The sequence below is a fragment of the Oncorhynchus mykiss genome, chromosome 19 (genome assembly GCF_013265735.2).
Source record: "Oncorhynchus mykiss isolate Arlee chromosome 19, USDA_OmykA_1.1, whole genome shotgun sequence".
In the NCBI taxonomy this organism is placed as follows: Eukaryota; Metazoa; Chordata; class Actinopteri; order Salmoniformes; family Salmonidae; genus Oncorhynchus; species Oncorhynchus mykiss.
In genome coordinates this window covers 23,494,909-23,518,748 of record NC_048583.1, presented here as the reverse complement: position 1 = coordinate 23,518,748, position 23,840 = coordinate 23,494,909, and the positions used below count along the sequence as shown (strand labels likewise).

The following is a 23,840-nucleotide window of genomic DNA, read 5'->3' as shown; positions in this document are numbered from 1 at the left end:
TAAGTGTATCTGAACTTCCGACTTCAACTGTAAATAAGCTATTTCTGTTTTTTAAATGTAATACATTTGCAAAACATCCTACATACCTGTTTTCCTTTTGTCATTATGGGGTATTGTGTGTAGATTTTGTGTTAGAATAAGGCTGTAACTTAACAAAATGTGGAAAAAGTTAAGGGATCTGAATACTTTCCGAATGCACTGTGTAATGGATCTTCCAATGGAATTATCCCTTCATTTAGGCTAGGGCCAGGCGATCCATTTTATATTTTTGTGTGATTTTTATTTTATTTTTTAAATGCCCGCATCACAAGAATGTGAGCGTTTAAATCCGCTTGATCTCATGTGGTATTTTTCGTTTCGTCTCTTTTGCTCCTTGTGTGCTGTGTGCAACTTTCCATTTACACCAGAGATCTGTATATAATGAGGAGATAGTCAGGTCATGTCTCCGCCCTAACAATGGGAGTCGATGTCCCAAAGGCAGGCTTAGGTCCCAAATTAGCCAATAGAAACGCATCAGGCTTATTTTGGACAGATTTAGGCGAGAGTGAAACATCTTGCTTCTGTATCTTTTTCTCTCTTTACACACTTCAAGCACCTACCCCTTCCACTCACGCCAACAAAGATGAGAGATCACTTCTTCCTCTCTGACAAGAACTTTTAACTCAATATTTGCATTTAAGGTTTGGTCCAACAGAATCGGTCATATAGACACCCAAACAAATTGAGACATTATTTTACTGTAATATAGGAGAAGTTAACCTTTCAAATGATACCCTTTTTATGACTTACCTCCTCAAGTTGCGCACAGAGCACACACTAGTAATTACAGGAGTATCAATGAACATTTATTCTAGAGAATGTATGCTCAGTTTGTTGCGCGCTGCATTGCGGTGCCATGTACCACTAGCAGCATTTTACCCAGAGGTTGTTATACCAGCTGTCTGGTTTGTGTTTTATAAATGTGCAATAAGCATAAAACTTAATTATTTAGGGAATTATTATAAGTAACTCGTTTTATTCATGAGAAATAAGGTAGGCCTCTTAATTTCAAAATCGGAACAAATTGGACAGTCAAACATTCTCTTCCAACAGTTTGAGATGGACCTGTTTAGCTAGCAAATAGATCTAAATTGGCTAAACTTTAAATATGAAGATTAGCTGGCTACTCACTAGGAAGTGGGCTTGTGCTTGAGAGGTTATGGTACCGGTGTTCATTTTCTATAATGCCTGCTACAAGAAGTTAGTCATTATTGGCGAACGTGCATTCTGCATGGTTCTGGATAACAAAAAGAGCATTTTCATAAACAGACTTGAAAGACAGATATCAGTGATTATTTTTATAAAATAATTACATTATTAGTGGGTGTTATGGTTGGAAGGTTTATATTTTGCCTAGTTATGCCCTGAATTCATTATATTAATGCTGACTGTTTGAAATGCTGTGTATTTTAACTTTAACCCTTTGACACGTACGAACACACAGCTGTTATCATTGTCATTAGAACGTCTAGTTACGATTGATGCTACAGTCAGCGTTTGAGTGGGCCACTGTTTTTTTCACAGAAACATTTTGCACAAACACTCTTCACAATGTTATGTCGTCAATGTGAGCAGTTTATTTTTGGATGCAACATACACAGAAGTAGCAACAGCATAACACAATTCTCATCCACATCTGAAAATGTGTTTCACCAAGTCCAGTCTTTGATGCCTAACCAAACCATTGTGTACCAAAACAGTTGGACAGAGAAAAAAATGTTATTGGCCAAGTCCCTGGTATCTTTATCCGCTTCCTTGAAACAATGCTCCTTCCCATCGCTAACTTTTCTTTTTGTGATTTTTCTTTCCTTTACTCTTTCCTCCTCCTCTTTCAACCATTTTGGTGAATGAGGTCAGATAAATGGCATTGGGGCTGGGAATAATGAAAGCATTCCCTGCTAACCGATGTAACGCTGTGTCGCTTCAGGAAGTCCTGTGCTGCTGCCATGTTCCTGTAATACAGGAGGAAGAGAGGGGGTGATTGGGATAACAGTTTGGGATTATTCCAGTAATGGCTGTCTATGGGGCCCGGGTGAACCTTATCTTTGCCAGCCATTGTGTTTTTAATTGCTTTCATCGTGTCAGTTGATTTCTCTCCTCTGACATGGCTAAATGGCCACTATTGTACACAACGTCAAGTCAGTGCCTCGAGTAGGGTTGCAAATCAGGAGGGAATAAGCAGGAATTGCAAAATCCTCCAACCAGGATTTCTGGAAAACCAGGATATTTATTGAAGTTGCTGGAATTTTTCTCTGCAGTTAGTTACCGGAATAGATAGCCACTGTTCATGAATTATGTTATGTCGACCTGAAATGAACATGCTCTTAGTCGTGTAGGCTTTCAGCTATTTTGTTCAAGCTATTTTGTTCACTTTGCACGCAGGCAGAACGAAAAATTATAGATTACAATCTCGCAGCCGGCCATATTAAAGTTAAGAAAGTGGTTTAGTGGTCTTCCCTTTAAACTATCTACATTTGAATGGACTGTCTCTTCAACCCCATCTACATTTGAGTGGACTGTCCCTTTAACTCTATCTAAATTTAAGTGGACTGTCTCTGTAAACCCATCTAATAACCTCTCACTCTCTCTCTCCAGCACCTGGTCCAGTGGGATGCGGGAGACGCGGAGTGCCTGCTGCAGCTGGTGAAGGAGCTGATCCAGCAATACCACCAGTACCAGTGCCAGCGTCTACGCGAGAGCTCCCGGCTGGTCTTCGAGTACGATAGCCTGCTCAAGGACCTCAACTATTGCAGGAGCATGGAGATCTACACCGGGCACAAGAACAGCTGGGTATGCTACATGATACAGCCACATCAAAGGACGTGGTTACAACCACTCAGAGTTGTGCACATTATGTGGCTCAGCATTCATCTTCACTTTGTTTTAAATGTTTGTATACACACACACACAAACATTATTTTTTAGAAGCTTTATATTGGTTTCATCTTATGGACAGACTGATATGAGGCTATAGTTTCTCTGATTCTCTCAAACATTTGACCTCCACATCTAAACTGCATCCTTCCGAGTGGCGCAGCGGTCTAAGGCACTGCATCTCAGTGCTAGACGGGTCACTACAGACCCTGGTTCGATTCGAGGCTGTATCACAACCGGACGTGATCGGGAGTCCCATAGGGCGCAATTGGCCTCCCGGCACACAATTGGCCCAGGGTTTAGGGTTTGGCTGGGGTAGGCTGTTATTGTAAATAAAAATTTGTTCTTAACTGACTTGCCTAGTTAAAATAAAAAATCCTATCTAAACCCATAGAAACTGCAGCACCTAGACAGAATGCAGACATACTCCCCCAGTTCAGATAGCTCCAGGGTTAGCAAATGAACAGCAGTGAGGTGAATGTCACTGACATGCCATGTGAAAAGGTGGATTATGCTAGGTGAGGATGCAACGCCCCAAGTGTTTTCCAGAGCAAGGACATGCCATACAGTAGCTAGGTTATTTATCATCAATATGATTACTTAATAGCTGTCTTGGCTGCATCAAGCCAGGATAAGCTAGTTAAGCTAGCTAGCTAGGCTAATTGAGGCTGCATGCGCTTTCTCGTCCTACACAGTTACAAACAACATCAAATCCATTCAGAATATTAAGTGGCAACCTACCTGTTGGCTCTTGGTTGTTGTTGACTATCTTTCTACTTTAACTTTAAATTCCATAATTTTAGTTCCATCTTCCATTGATTATATCTCTTAACTTTTGTCACCACACACACAGAGGCTCTATGACTGTAGCCTATTGTCGCTTTGATGACTTATGATTGGCCAACAACAAGCTACATACTCCTCCCGTGAAAAGCAAGAGCAGCAGCAGAAATGATACAATTTCTCTCTCTCTCTCTCTCTCTCTAGCAGTCGTGTTCAGATCTGTACAGGTCCTTCCAGACAAATCAAATAAAATTACACATACCCGAAACCTGTGACAATCATATCAGATCCAACCCGTGACATTATTTAGAATTCTGGATCCATTCGGGTACAGGTGAATCCGTGGAGACAGCTGATCGTGGACTACAGGAGACAAGAGGGATCATGCCCCCATCCACAACGACAGGGCTGCGGTGGAGAGGGTCAAAAGCTCCTTTCCGTGTACTACACTGAGGACCTGAAATAGTCCCACTACACTGACTCAGTGTCAAACTACACTCAGTGTCAAAGGAAGGCCAAGAAGATAATCAAGGAGCTCAGCCACCCAACCCACAGTCTGTTGACTCTGCTACCTTATAGCAGACAGAGACGGTACAGGTGCGTCAAAGCTGTGACAGGGAGACTGAAAAAAGCCTCATCTGTATCTCCAGGCAATCAGACTGCCTTGCACCTTCAGTCTCATGCCCCATGCATACAGTCATTGAATGCTGGTCACCTCATATTCCGTTCATATACTGTTGTTTACTCACTATGCCTTTAAAAAATATTCACACCCCTTGACTTTTTCCACACTTTGTTGTGTTACAGCCTGAATTTAAAATTCAGATTTTGTGTCACAGATCTACACTGTAATGTCAAAGTGGAATTATATATTTTTTTTATATTTACAAATTGATAAAAAATGAAAAGCTGAAATGTCTTGAGTCATTTTTTTTTATTTAACATTTATTTAACTAGGCAAGTCAGTTAAGAACAAATTCTTATTTATATTGACTGCCTACACCGGCCAAACCCGGACAACGCTGGGCCAATTGTGCGCTGCCCTATGGGACTCCCAATTACGGCCGGTTGTGATACAGCCTGGATTTGAACCAGGGTGTCTGTAGTGACGCCTCGAGATGCAGTATCTTAGGCCGCTGCACCACTCGGGTGCCCCAAGTAGTCAATAAGTATTAAACTTATTTTTTTATGGCAAGCCTAAATAAGTTCAGGAGTAAAAATATGCTTAACAAGTCACATAATAAGTTGCATTTGAACAATAGCGTTAAACATGATATTTAAATGACTACCCTATCTCTGTACCCCACATATACAATTATATGGTCCCTCAGTCCAGCAGTGAATTTGAAGCACAGATTCAATCACAAAGACCAGGGAGGTTTTCCAATGGTTCGCAACAAACGGCACCTATTGGTAGATTTAAAAAATAAAAACAGACATTAAATATTCCTTTGAGCATGGTGCAGTCATTAATTACACTTTGGATGGTATATTAATATACTCAGTCACTACAAAGATCCATGATCCATTCCTAACTCAGTTGCCAGAGAGGAAGGAAAACGCTCAGCGATTTCACCATGAGGCCAATGGTGATTTTAAAACAGTTACACAGTTTAATGGCTGTGGTAGGAGATAACTGAGGATGGATCAGCAACGTTGAAGTTACTCCACGATACTAACATAAATGAAAGAGTGAAAAGAAGGAAGCCTGTACAGAAAACAATATTCCAAAACATGCATCCTGTTTGCAATAAGGCAAAGTAACACTGCAAAAAAATGTGCAAAGAAATGAACTTTTTATCTTAATTACAAAGTGTTTTGTTTGCGGCAAATCCAACACATTACTGAGTACCACAAGCATGGTGATGACTGCATCATGTTATGGGTATATTTGTCATTGGCAAGGACTAGGGACAGAACAGAGCTAAGCACAGGCAAAAATGTTGAGGAAAAACTAGATCAGTCTGCTTTTCAACAAACATTGGTAGACCGTCACCTTTCAGCAGGACAATTACATAAAACACAAGGCCAAATATACACTGGAGTTGCTTACCAAGACGACATTGAATGTTCCTGACCTAGTTAGTGGCCTAGTTACCGTTTTAACTCACAGCTGTAATCGCTACCAAAGGTGATTCTAACATGTTGAGTACTTCGCTAATGAAGATTTTATGATTTATTTTCCATTAATAAAAAATAAAGTTTGAATTGTTCTTCCACTTTGATAAAGTATTTTGTTTCGATTGTTGACAAAAAAATGACAATTCAATCCATTTAAATCTCACTTTGTAATCTCACATAATAAAATGTGGAAAAAGGGGTGTGAATACTTTATTCTCAACATAACCCTTCCTAATATACCTACTACTACTACTGTACATAGCATTTTCTTTCCAAGTTATATACGGTCTATGCACACCATGTCTTTGTATTCTGGATTTTGACAGATGCCCACTTTAATATACATGTACCATTGAAGTCGGAAGTTTACATACACCTTAGCCAAATACATTTAAACTTAGTTTTTCACAATTCCTTACATTTAATCCTAGTGAATTTTTTCAGCTTTTATTTCTTTCATCACATTCCCAGCGGGTCAGATTTTTACATACACTCAATTAGTATTTGGTAGCATCGCCCTTTAATTAGTTTAACTTGGGTCAAATGTTTCGGGTAGCCTTCCACAAGCTTCCCACAATAAGTTGGGTGAATTTTGGCCCATTCCTCCTGACAGCTGGAGGTCTGCCCACAAATCTTCTATGGGATTGAGTTCAGGGCTTTGTGATGGCCACTCCAATACCTTGACTTTGTTGTCCTAAAGCCATTTTGCACCACAACTTTGGACATATGCTTGGGGTCATTGTCCATTTGGAAGACCCATTTGCGACCAAGCTTTAACTTCCTGACTGATGTCTTGAGATGTTGCTTCAATATATCCACCTAAATTTACCTCCTCATGATGCCATCTATTTTATGAAGTGCACCAGTCCCTCCTGCAGCAAAGCACCCCAACATGATGCTGCCACCCCTGTGCTTCACGGTTGGGATGGTGTTCTTCGGCTTGCAAGCATCCCTCTTTTTCCTCCTAACATAACAATCGTCAAACAGTTCTATTTTTGTTTCATCAGACCAGAGGACATTTCTCCAAAAAGTACGATCTTTGTCCCCATGTGCAGTTGCAAACCATAGGCTGGCATTTTTTATGCCGGTTTTGGAGCAGTGGCTTCTTCCTTGCTGAACGGTCTTTCAGGTTATGTCAATATAGGACTCTTTTTACTGTGGATATAGATACTTTTGTACATGTTTCCTCCAGCATCTTCACAAGGTCCTTTGCTGTTGTTCTGGGATTGATTGCACTTTTCACACCAAAGTACGTTCATCTCTAGGAGACAGAACGTGTCTGCTTCCTGAGCGGTATGGCGGCTGTGTGGTACAATGGTGTTTATACTTGCGTGCTATTGTTTGTACAGATGAATACCTTCAGGCATTTGGAAATTGCTCCCAAGGATGAACCAGACTACAAAAAAGAAAATCTGATGTCTTGGCTGATTTATTTTGATTTTCCCATGATGTCAAGCAAAGAGGCACTGAGTTTCAAGGTAGGCCTTGAAATCCATCCACAGGTACAACTCCAATTGATGTCAATTAGCCCATCATAAGCTTCTAAAGACATGACATCATTTTCTGGAATTTTCCAAGCTGTTTAAATGCACAGTCAACTTCTGACCCACTGGAATTGTGATATAGTGAATTATAAGTGAAATAATCTGTCTGTAAACAATTGTTAGAAAAATTATGTCCTAACCGACTTGCCAAAACTATAGTTTGTTAACAAGAAATTTGTGGAGTTGTTGAAAAACAAGTTTTAATGACTCCAACCTAAGTGTATGTAAACTTCCGACATCAACTGTATCTTAATTGGATTGTTAAATTGACCTGTTCTTTAATTTCTTGATTTCTTGTTTAGATTTTCTTTGTTGTTGTTACATTTACATTCTACTGCACTGTTGGAATAAGAATAAGAATAGAATTTAGCTGCACCTGCAATAAGACCTGCATTTCTGTTATGCAACCAATCAACTTTGATTTGACACTACCCACTCATATTGCACATCTAACTAACCTACTACTGTTATGGGACAGAATGTCTTATAGATATGCCTTGATGGAAAAAAATAACAAAAACAGTTGCACAACTAGGAGGATTGCAGATTAGGTTTGCCTCTGAAGGATGTGGTGAGGGTTGGTGTGAGCAACAGACAATGATTTTGTTTTAGTCTACATCTAGGCATTTTATTTTCTGCATTATAAATTTAAACATCCTTTGAATTGGAACAGTTGGTAATTGCATTGATCATTTCTCATGTTTTTTTTTGACTAGTAAATATTCAGAGGCTAAATTACTCAAAATCCAATGAACCTTTAGAGTTTTATAATCATAAAATGAACTGCATTGAATATCCAAAGAGCAAATAGATCCCTAAAATCAGGAAATACATCTCCATCATTTGCCATAAAATAGGCATATTAAGACAAATTAGATTGAAGCAGATTTTCAAATCTGATTTGCAATGCACTCATCTTTAGCCATCCCTAATCATTCCCATGTAGTGCTCCTTTGTTGTTTCAATATGACCTGTGTGTGTGTGTGTGTGTGTGTGTGTGTGTGTGTGTGTGTGTGTGTGTGTGTTACCCAGTGCGTGTGTATTACCCTGTGCGTGTGTATTCTCCATCTGTACACGGTGTGATGTTCTTTTTCCTGTCTCTCGTGTTCCAGGCAGTGGAGTTCTCCGCTCGCTTCCTGCTCAAGCTCCCTGTGGATTTCATCGACATCCCCATCTATCTCCTCAAGGTAACCAACCAACCAACATCCCCTCCTTCATACATGTATTTGCATACACAGAAAGGAATACGAGTTCGTGCGAAGGCAAATTTTCACTGTGTCCTTTATGCATGCAGCACAGCATATACAGTATACAGGGTGTGTTCTAGATACAGAATGTGAGTGTATTGGGGATGGGCATGAGTACTGTAAAACTAAACATGTTATATTGAGAGCGTGGTTAACTATCAGAAAAAATGTACGATTGAAAAATATAAATGCCAACATTTTTTGGCAAGCGCTTCTGATTGGCTGAGGTGGGGCTGTTTCAGGCACATAGCAGGAAGTGGGCACTATCAGCATGGCGGCCAAACACAGCGAAGTTTGGAAGTATTTTGATCCAACTGATGAAACTCATGTACAATGCAAACTATGCAATATCAAGCTGCCCTATCAAAGCACAACTAGCTCCATGAAAATCATATGCTTATCAAGTACAAATACATTATCAAAGGGGGACAAGCAGCAGCAATCTCACATCACATCTTTTGCTACTGCAAAGCGACGCTGTGACCCCGCCAGAGCAGACACGGATTCATGATTGATTCTCAAAAGGCACTTGTTTTTTATTGACTGAATATATACAGTATGGAGCAATTAGATTTGAGTTCATATTTAATTACCTAACCTACCTTTACATTGTCCTTTTGATTCCTAACATAAGGCTTCTAGAAAGTAGTGCCACTGCTGACGTTACAGCCTTTTTGAAGATTGTGTTCCATGATATAATATAATCAAATTTCAATCAAATGTATTTATATAGCCCTTCTTACATCAGCTGATGTCAAAAAGTGCTGTACAGAAACCCAGCCTAAAACCCCAAACAGCAAGCAATGCAGGTGTAGAGGCACGGGGGCTAGGAAAAGCTCCCTAGAAAGGCTGGAACCTAGGAAGAAATCTGGAGAGGAACCAGGCTATGAGGGGTGGCCAGACTTCTTCTGGCTGTGCAGGGTGGACTGGAGACAGCAAGGAGTCATGAGGCATGGTCCAAGGGCTCAGGTCCTCCGAGAGAGAGAAAGAGAATTAGAGAGAGCTGTAATATCTTAAATTCACACAGGACACGGGATAAGACAAGAGGAATAGTCCAGATATAACAGACTGAATCTTGCCCCCGGACACAAACTACTACAGCATAAATACTGGAGGCTGAGACACGATGGGTCAGGAGACACTGTGCCCTGTCTGACGATACCCCGGACAGGACCAAACAGGCAGGATAAACCCCACCCACTTTGCCAAAGCACAGCCCCCACACCACCATATCTTCAACCATCAACTTATTATCCTGAGACAAGGCCAAGTATAGCCCACAAAGATCTCCCCCACATCACAAACCCAAGGGAGGGCACCAATCCGGACAGGAAGATCACGTCAGTGACTCAACCCACTCAAGTGACACACCCCTCCTAGGGATGTCATGGAAGAGCACCAGTAAGCCAGTGACTCAGCCCCTGTAAAAGGGTTTGAGGCAGAGAATCCCAGTGGAGAGAGGAACTGGCCAGCAGAGACAGCAATGGCGGTTTGTTGCTCCAGTGCCTTTCCGTTCACCTTCACACTCCTGAGCCTGACTACACTCAATCATAGGTCCTACTGAAGAGATTAATCGTCATTAAAGACTTAAAGGTCGAGACCACTTCATAAAAATTGAGCTCTATAGGAGAATGTCCTGCCTCCAGCTGTTTGCTTTGAAATTCTAGGGACAGGAGGCCTGCGTCTTATGACCGTAGTGTTTGTGTAGCTATGTACGGCAGGACCATTTCGGAAAGATAGGTAGGAACAAGCCTATGAAATGCTTTGTAGGTTAGCAGTAAAACCTTGAAATCAGCCCTAGCCTTAACAGGAAGCCAGTGTAGAGAGGCTAGCACTGGAGTAATATGATCAAATTTTGGGGTTCTAGTCAAGATTCTAGCAGCCGTGTTTAGCACTAACTGAAGTTTATTTAGTGCTTTATCCGGGTAGCTGGAAAGTAGAGCAATGCAGTAGTCTAACCTAGAAGTGACAAAAGGATGAATTAATTTGTCTGCATCATTTTTGGACAGAAAGTTTCAGATTTTTGCAATGTTACGTAGATGGAAAAAAAGCTGTCCTTGAAACAGTCTTGATATGTTTGTCTAATGAGAGATCAGGGTCCAGAGTAACACCGAGGTCCTTCAGTTTTATCTGAGACGACTGTACAACCATCAAGATTAATTGTCAGATCTCTTTGTTTCCTGGGACCTAGAACTAGCATCTCTGTTTTGTCAGAGTTTAAAAGTAGAACATTTGCCGCTATCCACTTCCTAATGTCTGAAACACAGGCTTCCAGGGAGGGCAATTTTGGGGCTTCACCATGTTTCATCGAAATGTATGTCGTCCGCAAAGCAGTGAAAAGTTAACATTATGTTTCCGAATGACATTACCAAGAGTTAAAATATATAGTGGAAACAATAGCCTTGAGAAACACCGAAATTTACAAATTTACAATTTACAGAGAACAAACCATCTACAGAGACAAACTGATATCTTTCCGACACATAAGAGCTAAACCAGGCAAGAACTTGTCCGTGTAGTCCAATTAGGGTTTCCAATCTCTCCAAAAGAATGTGGTGATCTATAGTAAAAGCAGCACTAAGGTCTAGGAGCATGAGGACAGATGCAGAGCTTTGGTCTGACGCCATTAAAAGGTTACCACCTTCACAAGTGCAGTCTCAGTCCTATGATGGGGTCTAAAACCAGACTGAAGCATTTCTCATATACATTGTTTGTCTTCAGGAAGGCAGCGCAACAGCTTTTTCTACAATTTTTGAGAGGAATGGGAGATTCAATATAGGCCAATTCATTTTTTATATTTTCTGGGTCAAGGTTTGGCTTTTTCAAGAGATGCTTTATTTTTGCCACTTTTAGTGAGTTTGGTACACATCTGGTCGATAGAGAACCGTTTATTATGTTCAACATAAGAGGGCAAAGCACAGGAAGCATCTCTTTCAGTAGTTTAGTTGGAATGGGGTCCACTATGCAGCTTGAAGGTTTAGAGGCCATAATTATTTTCATCAATGTGTCAAGAGATAAAGTATTAAAAAGTCTCCCTTGATCCGCGGTCCTGGCAGAGTTGTGCAGACTCAGGACAACTGAGCTTTCGAGGAATACGCAGATTTAAAGAAGAGTCCGTAATTTGCAATTTGCTTGATAATGATCATGATCTTTTCGTCAAAGAAGTTTAGGAATTTATCACTGCTGAAGCGAAAGCTATCCTCTCTTGGGGAAATGCTGTTTTTTAGTTAGCTTTGCAACAGTATAAAAAATATATTTTGGATTGTTCTTATTTTCCTCAATTAAGTTGGAAAAATCAGATAATCGAGCAGCAATGAGGGCTCTTCGATATTGCACGGTACTGTCTTTCCAAGCTAGTCGGAAGACTTCCAGTTTGGTGTTGAGCTATTTCCGTTCCAATTTTCTGGAAGCTTGCTTCAGAGCTCAGGTATTTTCTGTATAGCAGTGAGCTAGTTTCTTATGACAAATGGTTTTTAGGGGTGTGACTGCATCTCTAGGGTATTACGCAAGGTTAAATTGAGTTCCTCAGTTCGGTGGTTAGCTGATTTTTGTACTCTGACGTCCTTGTTGGACAAAACCCGATGTCGATGATGGATCCGAAAGCCTTTTGGAGTGGGTCTGTGGACTTTTTCATGTGAATATTAAAGTCACCTAAATGTTGAACATTATCTGCCATGACTACAAGGTCCGATAGGAATTCAGGGAACTCAATGACGAATATGTATATGGCCCAGGAGGCCTGTAAACAGTAGTTATAAAAAGTGATTGTGTAGACTGCATAGATTTCATGACTAGAAGCTCAAAAGACGAAAACGCAGTCTTTTTTTTTGTAAATTGAAATGTTCTATTGTAAATGTTAGCGACACCTCCGCCTTTGCGGGATGCGCGGGGGATATGGTCACTATTGTAGCCAGGAGGCGAGGCCTCATTTAACACAGTAGATTCATCATGCTTAAGCAATGTTTCAGCCGGGCCAATCACATCAAGATTATGATCAGTGATTAGTTCATTGACTGTAACTGCCTTGGAAGTGAGGGATCTAATATTAAGTAGCCCAAATTTGAGATGGGAGATATCACAATCTCAATAATGACAGGAATGGAGGAGGTCTTTATTCCAGTGAGATTGCTAAGGCGAATACCTAGATCGAGGCACAGACATGGTATCAATGGGGATAGCTGAGCTGACTACACTGACTGTGCTAGTGGCAGACTCCACTAAGCCTGGCCTGCACCCTATCTCATTGTGGAGCTAGGGGAGGTAGAACCCTGTCTATGTTCGTAGATAAGATGAGAGTACCCTTCCAGAAAGGATGGAGTCTGTCACTCCTCAACAGGCCAGGCTTGGTCCTGTTTGTAGGTGAGTCCCAGAAAGAGAGCCAATTATCTACAAATTGTATCTTTTGTCCTCTGACTGTTTCATCCTAACATCGTTGGTGCCGACGTGGATAACAATATCCCTATACTCTCTTCGCAACACCATCTTCAGATTAGCCTTAACGTAGGTAGCCCTGCCCCCTGGTTAACATTGTATGATCGCTGGATGATTCTTTTAAAGTCTAGTACTGCGGGTATTGTGGTCGCCAATGACTAGGGTTTTCAATTTGTCAGAGCTAATGGTGGGAGGCTTCGGCGTCTCTGACCCTGTAACGGGAGGAGGAGAAGATCAGAGAAGGCTCGGCCTCTGACTCCGACCTGCTACTTAATTAATTAATGGGGAGGACTGTTTGAAAGTTTGTCGGCTGAATTAAAAAAATATATATATATATATTTCACCTTTATTTAACCAGGTAGGCAAGTTGAGAACAAGTTCTCATTTACAATTGCGACCTGGCCAAGATAAAGCAAAGCAGTTCGACACATACAATGACACAGAGTTACACATGGAGTAAAACAAACATACAGTCAATAATACAGTATAAACAAGTTTATGGCAAAAAAAGGCCATGGTGGCAAAGTAAATACAATATAGCAAGTAAAACACTGGAATGGTAGATTTGCAGTGGAAGAATGTGCAAAGTAGAAATAAAAATAATGGAGTGCAAAGGAGCAAAATAAATAAATAAAAAACAGTAGGGAAAGAGGTAATTGTTTGGGCTAAATTATAGGTGGGCTATGTACAGGTGCAGTAATCTGTGAGCTGCTCTGACAGTTGGTGCTTAAAGCTAGTGAGGGAGATAAGTGTTTCCAGTTTCAGAGATTTTTGGAGTTCGTTCCAGTCATTGGCAGCAGAGAACTGGAAGGGGAGGCGGCCAAAGAAAGAACTGGTTTTGGGGGTGACTAGAGAGATATACCTGCTGGAGCGTGTGCTACAGGTGGGAGATGCTATGGTGACCAGCGAGCTGAGATAAGGGGGGACTTTACCTAGCAGGGTCTTGTAGATGACATGGAGCCAGTGGGTTTGGCGACAAGTATGAAGCGAGGGCCAGCCAATGAGAGCGTACAGGTCACAGTGGTGGGTAGTATATGGGGCTTTGGTGACAAAACGGATTGCACTGTGATAGACTGCATCCAATTTGTTGAGTAGGGTATTGGAGGCTATTTTGTAAATGACATCGCCGAAGTCGAGGATTGGTAGGATGGTCAGTTTTACAAGGGTATGTTTGGCAGCATGAGTGAAGGATGCTTTGCGAAATAGGAAGCCAAATCTAGATTTAACTTTGGATTGGAGATGTTTGACATGGGTCTGGAAGGAGAGTTTACAGTCTAACCAGACACCTAAGTATTTGTAGTTTTCCACGTATTCTAAGTCAGAGCCGTCCAGAGTAGTGATGTGTAGTGAGGTGCAGGTAGCGATCGGTTAAAGAGCATGCATTTAGTTTTACTTGTATATAAGAGCAATTGGAGGCCACGGAAGGAAAGTCGTATGGCATTGAAGCTTGCCTGGAGGGTTGTTAACACAGTGTCCAAAGAAGGGCCAGAAGTATACAGAATGGTGTCGTCTGCGTAGAGGTGGATCAGAGACTCACCAGCAGCAAGAGCGACCTCATTGATGTATACAGAGAAGAGAGTCGGTCCAAGAATTGAACCCTGTGGCACCCCCATAGAGACTGCCAGAGGTCCGGACAGCAGACTTGACACACTGAACTCTATCAGAGAAGTATTTGGTGAACCAGGCGAGGCAATCATTTGGGAAACCAATTTCGACAGATAATTTTAGAAAGAAAGGGTCCAGATTGTCTAGCCCGGCTGATTTGTAGGGGTCCAGATTTTGCAGCTCTTTCAGAACATCAGCTGAACGGATTTGGGAGATAGTGAAATGGGGAAGGCTTGGGCGAGTTGCTGTGGGGGATGCAGTGCTTTTGACCAGGGTAGGAGTAGCCAGGTGGAAAGCATGGCCAGCCGTAGAAAAATGCTTATTGAAATTCTCAATTATGGTGTATTTATCAGTGGTGACAGTGTTTCCTATCTTCAGTGCAGTGGGCAGCTGGGAGGAGGTGTTCTTATTCTCCATGGACTTTACAGTGTCCCAGAACTTTTTTGAGTTAGTGTTGCAGGAAGCAAATTTCTGCTTGAAAAAGCTAGCCTTGGCTTTTCTAACTGCCTGTGTATATTGGTTTCTAGCTTCCCTGAAAGGTTGCATATCACAGGGGCTGTTCGATGCTAATGCAGAACGCCATAGGATGTTTTTGTGTTGGTTAAGGGCAGTCAGGTCTGGAGAGAACCAAGGGCTATATCTGTTCCTGGTTCTAAATTTCTTGAATGGGGCATGCTTATTTAATATGGTGAGGAAGGCATTTAAAAAAATTACCAGGCATCCTCTACTGACGGGATGAGATCAATATCCTTCCAGGATACCCCGGCCAGGTCGATTAGAAAGGCCTGCTCGCTGAAGTGTTTCAGGGAGCGTTTGACAGTGATGAGTGGAGGTCGTTTGACAGCTGACCCATTACGGATGCAGGCAATGAGGCAGTGATCACTAGGATCTTGGTTGAAGACAGCAGAGGTGTATTTAGAGGGCAAGTTGGTTAGGATGATATCTATGAGGGTGCCCGTGTTTAAGGCTTTGGGGAGGTTCCTGGTAGGTTCATTGATAATTTGTGTGAGATTGAGGGCATCAAGCTTAGATTGTAGGATGGCTGGGTTGTTAAGCATATCACAGTTTAGGTCGCCTAGCAGCACGAGCTCTGTAGATAGATGGGGGGCAATCAGTTCACATATGGTGTCCAGAGCACAGCTGGGGGCAGAGGGTGGTCTATAGCAGGCGGCAACGGTGAGAGACTTGTTTTTAGAGAGGTGGATTTTTAAAAGTAGAAGTTCAAATTGTTTGGGTACAGACCTGGATAGTAGGACAGAACTCTGCAGGCTATCTTTGCAGTAGATTACAACACCGCCCCCTTTGACAGTTCTATCTTGTCTGAAAATGTTGTAGTTTGGGATTAAAATGTCAGAATTTTTGGTGGTCTTTCTAAGCCAGGATTCAGACACAGCTAGAACATCCGGGTTGGCAGAGTGTGCTAAAGCAGTGAATAGAACAAACTTAGGGAGGAGGCTTCTAATGTTAACATGCATGAAACCAAGGCTATTACGGTTACAGAAATCATCAAAAGAGAGCGCCTGGGGAATAGGAGTGGAGCTAGGTACTGCAGGGCCTGGATACACCTCTCCATCGCCAGAGGAACAGAGGAGGAGTAGGATAAGGGTACGGCTAAAAGCAATAAGAATAAGAATTGGTCGTCTAGAACGTCTGGAACAGAGAGTAAAAGGAGGTGATAAAATAGCTTCAAGGTATAATGTACAGACGAAGGTCTGGTAGGATGTGAATACAGTGGAGGTAAACCTAGGTATTGAGTGATGAAGAGAGAGATATTGTCTCTAGAAACATCATTGAAACCAGGATGTCATTGCATGTGTGGGTGGTGGAACTAATAGGTTGGATAAGGTATAGTGAGCAGGACTAGAGGCTCTACAGTGAAATAAGCCAATAAACACTGAGCGACACCGGTGGAACATTCCTACAGCATTTCCCTCCAGAAGCCATGAGAAAATTGTCCGGCTGCGGGGTTTGTGTGAGGGGATTTATACTACTATCTGTACTTATTGGTGGCACAGACGCTGTTTCATCCTTTCCTTCACTTAAATTACCCTTGCTTAACGATTGCGTCTGAAGCTGGGCTTGCAGCACAGCTATCCTCGCCATAAGGCGATCGTTCTCCTGTATATTATGAGTACAGCGTATTGAAGGCATATTGTGAATGTTAGTTCTTAGCTTCGGCTGGTGGAGGTCCTGACGAACCACGTTCAGAAAAAGCGTACGGGATGAAAAAAGTCGAGCGAGGGGGGGGGGGGGGGGGAAATACAAATATAAAACGGTAATTAAAAAGTACAAACCGTAACAACTTTACAGGTAGCAAAGTAAGGTGAGCAACAAAAGGCATAGCAGCATGTAAACAAGTTTACAAGTTGTGACCAGAAATTACGCAAACTTATATAAGCAGTTGATATTACGGCTTCAGTAAATTAATCTTAAATGGCACATGTTTTTTTATTGACTTATATACAGTGGGGCAAAAAAAGTATTTAGTCAACCACCAATTGTGCAAGTTCTCCCACTTAAAAAGATGAGAGAGGCCTGTAGGCACACTGCAACTATGACAGACGAAATGAGAAAAAAATATCCAGAAAATCACATTGTAGGATTTTTTATTAATTAATTTGCAAATTATGGTGGAAAATAAGTATTTGGTCACCTACAAACAAGCAAGATTTCTGGCTCTCACAGACCTGTAACTTCTTCTTTAAGAGGCTCCTCTGTCCTCCACTCGTTACCTGTATTAATGGCACCTGTTTGAACTTGTTATCAGTATAAAAGACACCTGTCCACAACCTCAAACAGTCACACTCCAAACTCCACTATGGCCAAGACCAAAGAGCTGTCAAAGGACACCAGAAACAAAATTGTAGACCTGCACCAGGCTGGGAAGACTGAATCTGCAATAGGTAAGCAGCTTGGTTTGAAGAAATCAAAGAGTGGGAGCAATTATTAGGAAATGGAAGACATACAAGACCACTGATAATCTCCCTCGATCTGGGGCTCCACGCAAGATCTCACCCTATGGGGTCAAAACGATCACAAGAACGGTGAGCAAAAATCCCAGAACCACACCGAGGGACCTAGTGAATGACCTGCAGAGAGCTGGGACCAAAGTAACAAAGCCTACCCATCAGTAACACACTACGCCGCCAGGGACTCAAATCCTGCAGTGCCAGACGTGTCCCCTTGCTTAAGCCAGTACATGTCCAGGCCCGTCTGAAGTTTGCTAGAGAGCATTTGGATGTTCCAGAAGAAGATTGGGAGAATGTCATATGGTCAGATGAAACCAAAATATAATTTTTGGGTAAAAACTCAACTCGTCGTGTTTGGAGGACAAAGAATGCTGAGTTGCATCCAAAGAACACCATACCTACTGTGAAGCATGGGGGTGGAAACATCATGCTTTCGAGGCTGTTTTTCTGCAAAGGGACCAGGACGACTGATCCGTGTAAAGGAAAGAATAAATGGGGCCATGTATCGTGAGATTTTGAGTGAAAACCTCCATCCATCAGCAAGGGCATTGAAGATGAAACGTGGCTGGGTCTTTCAGCATGACAATGATCCCAAACACACCGCCCGGGCAACGAAGGAGTGGCTTCGTAAGAAGCATTTCAAGGTCCTGGAGTGGCCTAGCCAGTCTCTAGATCTCAACCCCATAGAAAATCTTTGGAGGGAGTTAAAAGTCCGTATTGCCCAGCAACAGCCACAAAACATCACTGCTCTAGAGGATATCTGCATGGAGGAATGGGCCAAAATACCAGCAACAGTGTGTGAAAACCTTGTGAAGACTTACAGACAACGTTTGACCTCTGTCATTGCCAACAAAGGGTATATAACAAAGTATTGAGAACAACTTTTGTTATTGACCAAATATTTATTTTCCACCATAATTTGCACAAAAAAAATTTCTCTCATTTTGTCTGTCATAGTTGAAGTGTCATGTACTGTCATGTTGTCTTGTCTCTGTCCTTTCCCTTCACCCTGTCTCCCTCTGCTGGTCGTGTTAGGTTACCTTTTCTCCCCCGCTTTCCCCCAGCTGTCCCTTGTCTCCTCTAACTACCCATTCACCCCGTTCCCCACCTGTTCCCTTTTTTCCCTCTGATTAGGTCCCAATATCTCTCTCTGTTTCTGCTCCTGTCCTTGTCGGATTCTTGTTTGTTTGTGTCATTCATGCCTGAACCAGACTGTCGTCATGTTTGCTGTAACCTTGTCCTGTCCTGTCGGAATCTGCCGGTCCATCTGAGCCTACCTATGTTTGGTAATTAAAGAAGCTCTGTTTAAGTTGATTCGCTTTTGGGTCCTCATTCACGCACCGTAACAGAAGAATCCGACCAAGAATGGACCCAGCGACTTCGGATCCTCTCCACTCAGCCGTCGAGATCCAGGGAGCGATGCTAGGCAGACACAAGCAGGAATTGTCTGCTGCTCGACATGCCGTTGAGACCCTGGCCACCCAAGTCTCCAACCTCACAGAACAGGTTCACCATCTCCGCCTCGATCCACCGGCCACTTCCAGGGCTTTCGAATCTCCGGAGCCCAGAATCAATAACCCGCCGTGTTACTCTGGGGAGCCCACTGAATGCCGCTCGTTCCTCACCCAGTGTGATATTGTGTTTTCTCTCCAGCCCAACACTTACTCCAGGAGCACTGCTCGTGTCGCCTACGTCATATCTCTCCTTATTGGACGGGCTCGTGAGTGGGGCACGGCAATCTGGGAGGCAAGGGCTGAGTGTACTAACCAGTATCAAGACTTTAAGGAGGAGATGATACGGGTTTTTGATCGATCTGTTTTTGGGGAGGAGGCTTCCAGGGCCCTGTCTTCCCTATGTCAAGGCAATCGATCCATAACAGACTACTCTATTGAGTTTCGCACTCTTGCTGTCTCCAGTGGCTGGAACGAGCCGGCCTTGCTCGCTCGTCTTCTGGAGGGTTTCCGCGCAGAGGTAAAGGATGAGATTCTCTCCCGGGAGGTTCCTTCCAGCGTGGATTCCTTGATTGAACTCGCTATTCGCATTGAGCGACGGGTTGATCTTCGTCACCGAGCTCGTGGAAAGGAGCTCGCGCTCTCCGTCGCCTCCCTCTCCGCATCACTACCATCTTCCTCTGCCGGCTCGGGTGCTGAGCCCATGCAGCTGGGAGGTATCCGCATCTCGACTGAGGAGAGGGAACGGAGAATCACCAACCGCCTCTGTCTCTATTGCGGTTCCGCTGGTCATTTTGTCACTTCATGTCCAGTAAAAGGCCAGAGCTCGTCAGTAAGCGGAGGGCTACTGGTGAGCGCTACTACTCCTGTCTCTCCTTCAAGATCCTGCACTACCTTGTCGGTCCATCTACGCTGGACCGGTTCGTCAGCTTCCTGCAGTGCCTTAATAGACTCTGGGGCGGAGGGCTGTTTTATGGACGAGACCTGGGCTCGGGAACATGACATTCCTCTCAGACAGTTAAAGGAGCCCACGGCCTTGTTCGCCCTGGATGGTAGTCCTCTCCCCAGGATTCAGCGTGAGACGCTACCTTTAACCCTCACTGTTTCTGGTAATCATAGTGAAACCATTTCTTTTTTAATTTTTCGTTCACCTTTTACACCTGTTGTTTTGGGCCATCCCTGGCTAGTTTGTCATAATCCTTCCATTAATTGGTCTAGTAATTCTATCCTCTCCTGGAACGTCTCTTGTCATGTGAAATGTTTAATGTCTGCTATCCCTCCTGTTTCCTCTGTCTCTTCTTCACAGGAGGAGCCTGGTGATTTGACAGGGGTGCCGGAGGAATATCACGATCTGCGCACGGTGTTCAGTCGGTCCAGGGCCACCTCTCTTCCTCCACACCGGTCGTATGATTGTAGTATTGATCTCCTTCCGGGAACCACCCCCCCCCGGGGTAGACTATACTCTCTGTCGGCTCCCGAACGTAAGGCTCTCGAAGATTATTTGTCTGTAGCTCTTGACGCCGGTACCATAGTCCCCTCCTCCTCTCCCGCCGGAGCGGGGGTTTTTTTTGTCAAGAAGAAGGACGGGTCTCTGCGCCCCTGCATAGATTATCGAGGGCTGAATGACATAACAGTGAAGAATCGTTATCCGCTTCCTCTTATGTCTTCAGCCTTCGAGATCCTGCAGGGAGCCAGGTTTTTCACTAAGTTGGACCTTCGTAACGCTTACCATCTCGTGCGCATCAGGGAGGGGGACGAGTGGAAGACGGCGTTTAACACTCCGTTAGGGCACTTTGAATACCGGGTTCTTCCTTTCGGCCTCGCTAACGCTCCAGCTGTCTTTCAGGCATTAGTCAATGATGTCCTGAGAGACATGCTGAACATCTTTGTTTTCGTTTACCTTGACGATATCCTGATTTTTTCAACGTCACTCCAGATTCATGTTCAGCACGTTCGACGTGTCCTCCAGCGCCTTTTAGAGAATTGTCTTTTTGTGAAGGCTGAGAAGTGCACTTTTCATGCCTCCTCCGTCACATTTCTCGGTTCTGTTATTTCCGCTGAAGGCATTAAGATGGATCCCGCTAAGGTCCAAGCTGTCATTGATTGGCCCGTCCCTAAGTCACGCGTCGAGCTGCAGCGCTTTCTCGGCTTCGCGAACTTCTATCGTCGTTTCATCCGTAATTTCGGTCAGGTGGCAGCTCCTCTCACAGCCCTTACTTCTGTCAAGACGTGCTTTAAGTGGTCCGTTTCCGCCCAGGGAGCTTTTGATCTCCTCAAGAATCGTTTTACATCCGCTCCTATCCTTGTTACACCTGACGTCTCTAGACAGTTCGTTGTCGAGGTTGACGCGTCAGAGGTGGGAGTGGGAGCCATCCTTTCTCAGCGCTCCCTCTCTGACGACAAGGTCCACCCATGCGCGTATTTTTCTCATCGCCTGTCGCCGTCGGAACGTAACTATGATGTGGGTAACCGCGAACTGCTCGCCATCCGGTTAGCCCTAGGCGAATGGCGACAGTGGTTGGAGGGGGCGACCGTTCCTTTTGTCGTTTGGACTGACCATAGGAACCTTGAGTACATCCGTTCTGCCAAACGACTTAATGCGCGTCAGGCGCGTTGGGCGCTGTTTTTCGCTCGTTTCGAGTTCGTGATTTCTTATCGTCCGGGCTCTAAGAACACCAAGCCTGATGCTTTGTCTCGTCTCTTCAGTTCTTCAGTAGCCTCCACTGACCCCGAGGGGATTCTCCCTGAGGGGCGTGTTGTCGGGTTGACTGTCTGGGGAATTGAGAGGCAGGTAAAGCAAGCACTCACTCAAACTCCGTCGCCGCGCGCTTGTCCTAGGAACCTTCTTTTCGTTCCCGTTCCTACTCGTCTGGCCGTTCTTCAGTGGGCTCACTCTGCCAAGTTAGCCGGCCACCCTGGCGTTCGGGGTACGCTTGCTTCCATTCGCCAGCGTTTCTGGTGGCCCACCCGGGAGCATGACACGCGTCGTTTCGTGGCTGCTTGTTCGGTCTGCGCGCAGACTAAGTCCGGTAACTCTCCTCCTGCCGGCCGTCTCAGGCCGCTTCCTATTCCCTCTCGACCGTGGTCTCACATCGCCTTAGATTTTGTCACCGGACTGCCTTCGTCAGCGGGGAAGACTGTTATTCTTACGGTTGTCGATAGGTTCTCTAAGGCGGCTCATTTCATTCCCCTTGCTAAGCTTCCTTCTGCTAAAGAGACGGCACAAATCATCATCGAGAATGTTTTCAGAATTCATGGCCTTCCGTCAGACGTCGTTTCGGACAGAGGTCCGCAATTCACGTCTCAATTTTGGAGGGAGTTTTGCCGTTTGATTGGGGCTTCCGTCAGTCTCTCTTCCGGCTTTCACCCCCAGTCTAACGGTCAAGCAGAACGGGCCAATCAGACTATTGGTCGCATCTTACGCAGTCTTTCTTTTCGCAACCCTGCGTCTTGGTCAGAACAGCTCCCCTGGGCAGAATACGCCCACAACTCGCTTCCTTCGTCTGCGACCGGGCTATCTCCTTTTCAGAGTAGCCTCGGGTACCAGCCTCCGTTGTTCTCATCTCAGTTCGCCGAGTCCAGCGTCCCCTCCGCTCAGGCTTTTGTCCAACGTTGCGAGCGCACCTGGAAGAGGGTCAGGTCTGCACTTTGCCGTTATAGGGCGCAGACTGTGAGAGCTGCTAATAAGCGTAGAACTAAGAGCCCTAGATATTGTCGCGGTCAGAGAGTTTGGCTCTCCACTCAGAACCTTCCCCTTAAGACGGCTTCTCGCAAGTTGACCCCGCGGTTCATTGGTCCATTCCGTATCTCTCAGGTCATTAATCCTGTCGCAGTGCGACTTCTTCTTCCGCGATATCTTCGTCGCGTCCACCCGGTCTTCCATGTCTCCTGTGTTAAGCCCGCTCTTCGCGCCCCCGCTCGTCTTCCCCCCCCCCCCCCCCCCATCCTTGTCGAGGGCGCACCTATCTACAGGGTCCGTAAAATCTTGGACATGCGTCCTCGGGGCCGTGGTCATCAGTACCTAGTTGACTGGGAGGGGTACGGTCCTGAGGAGAGGAGTTGGGTTCCCTCTCGGGACGTGCTGGACCGTGCGCTGATTGATGATTTCCTCCGTTGCCGCCAGGTTTCCTCCTCGAGTGCGCCAGGAGGCGCTCGGTGAGTGGGGGGGTACTGTCATGTACTGTCATGTTGTCTTGTCTCTGTCCTTTCCCTTCACCCTGTCTCCCTCTGCTGGTCGTGTTAGGTTACCTTTTCTCCCCCGCTTTCCCCCAGCTGTCCCTTGTCTCCTCTAACTACCCATTCACCCCGTTCCCCACCTGTTCCCTTTTTTCCCTCTGATTAGGTCCCAATATCTCTCTCTGTTTCTGCTCCTGTCCTTGTCGGATTCTTGTTTGTTTGTGTCATTCATGCCTGAACCAGACTGTCGTCATGTTTGCTGTAACCTTGTCCTGTCCTGTCGGAATCTGCCGGTCCATCTGAGCCTACCTATGTTTGGTAATTAAAGAAGCTCTGTTTAAGTTGATTCGCTTTTGGGTCCTCATTCACGCACCGTAACATGAAGTGTACCTATGATGAAAATTACAGGCCTCTCTCGTCTTTTTAAGTGGGAGAACTTGCAAAATTGGTATCTGACTAAATACTTTTTTGCCCCACTGTATATATTCATACAGTTGAGGTCGGAAGTTTACATACAGCTTAGCCAAATATATTTAAAATCAGTTTTTCACAATTCCTGACATTTAATCATAGTAAAAAATGCCCTGTCTTAGGTCAGTT

At 44.2% G+C, this 23,840-nt stretch overlaps 1 protein-coding gene across 1 annotated transcript in view; it reads left to right on the top strand.

The window, feature by feature from the left end:
• Positions 1–23,840, top strand: part of LOC110498671 (BRISC and BRCA1-A complex member 2) — a 142,861-nt gene that overhangs the window by 48,351 nt on the left and 70,670 nt on the right. Inside the window, exons 3-4 of the mRNA XM_036955491.1 lie at positions 2,635–2,829; positions 8,474–8,548. Of these exons, the coding sequence (XP_036811386.1) occupies positions 2,635–2,829; positions 8,474–8,548 (270 nt within the window). The remainder of the gene's footprint in view (positions 1–2,634; positions 2,830–8,473; positions 8,549–23,840) is intronic.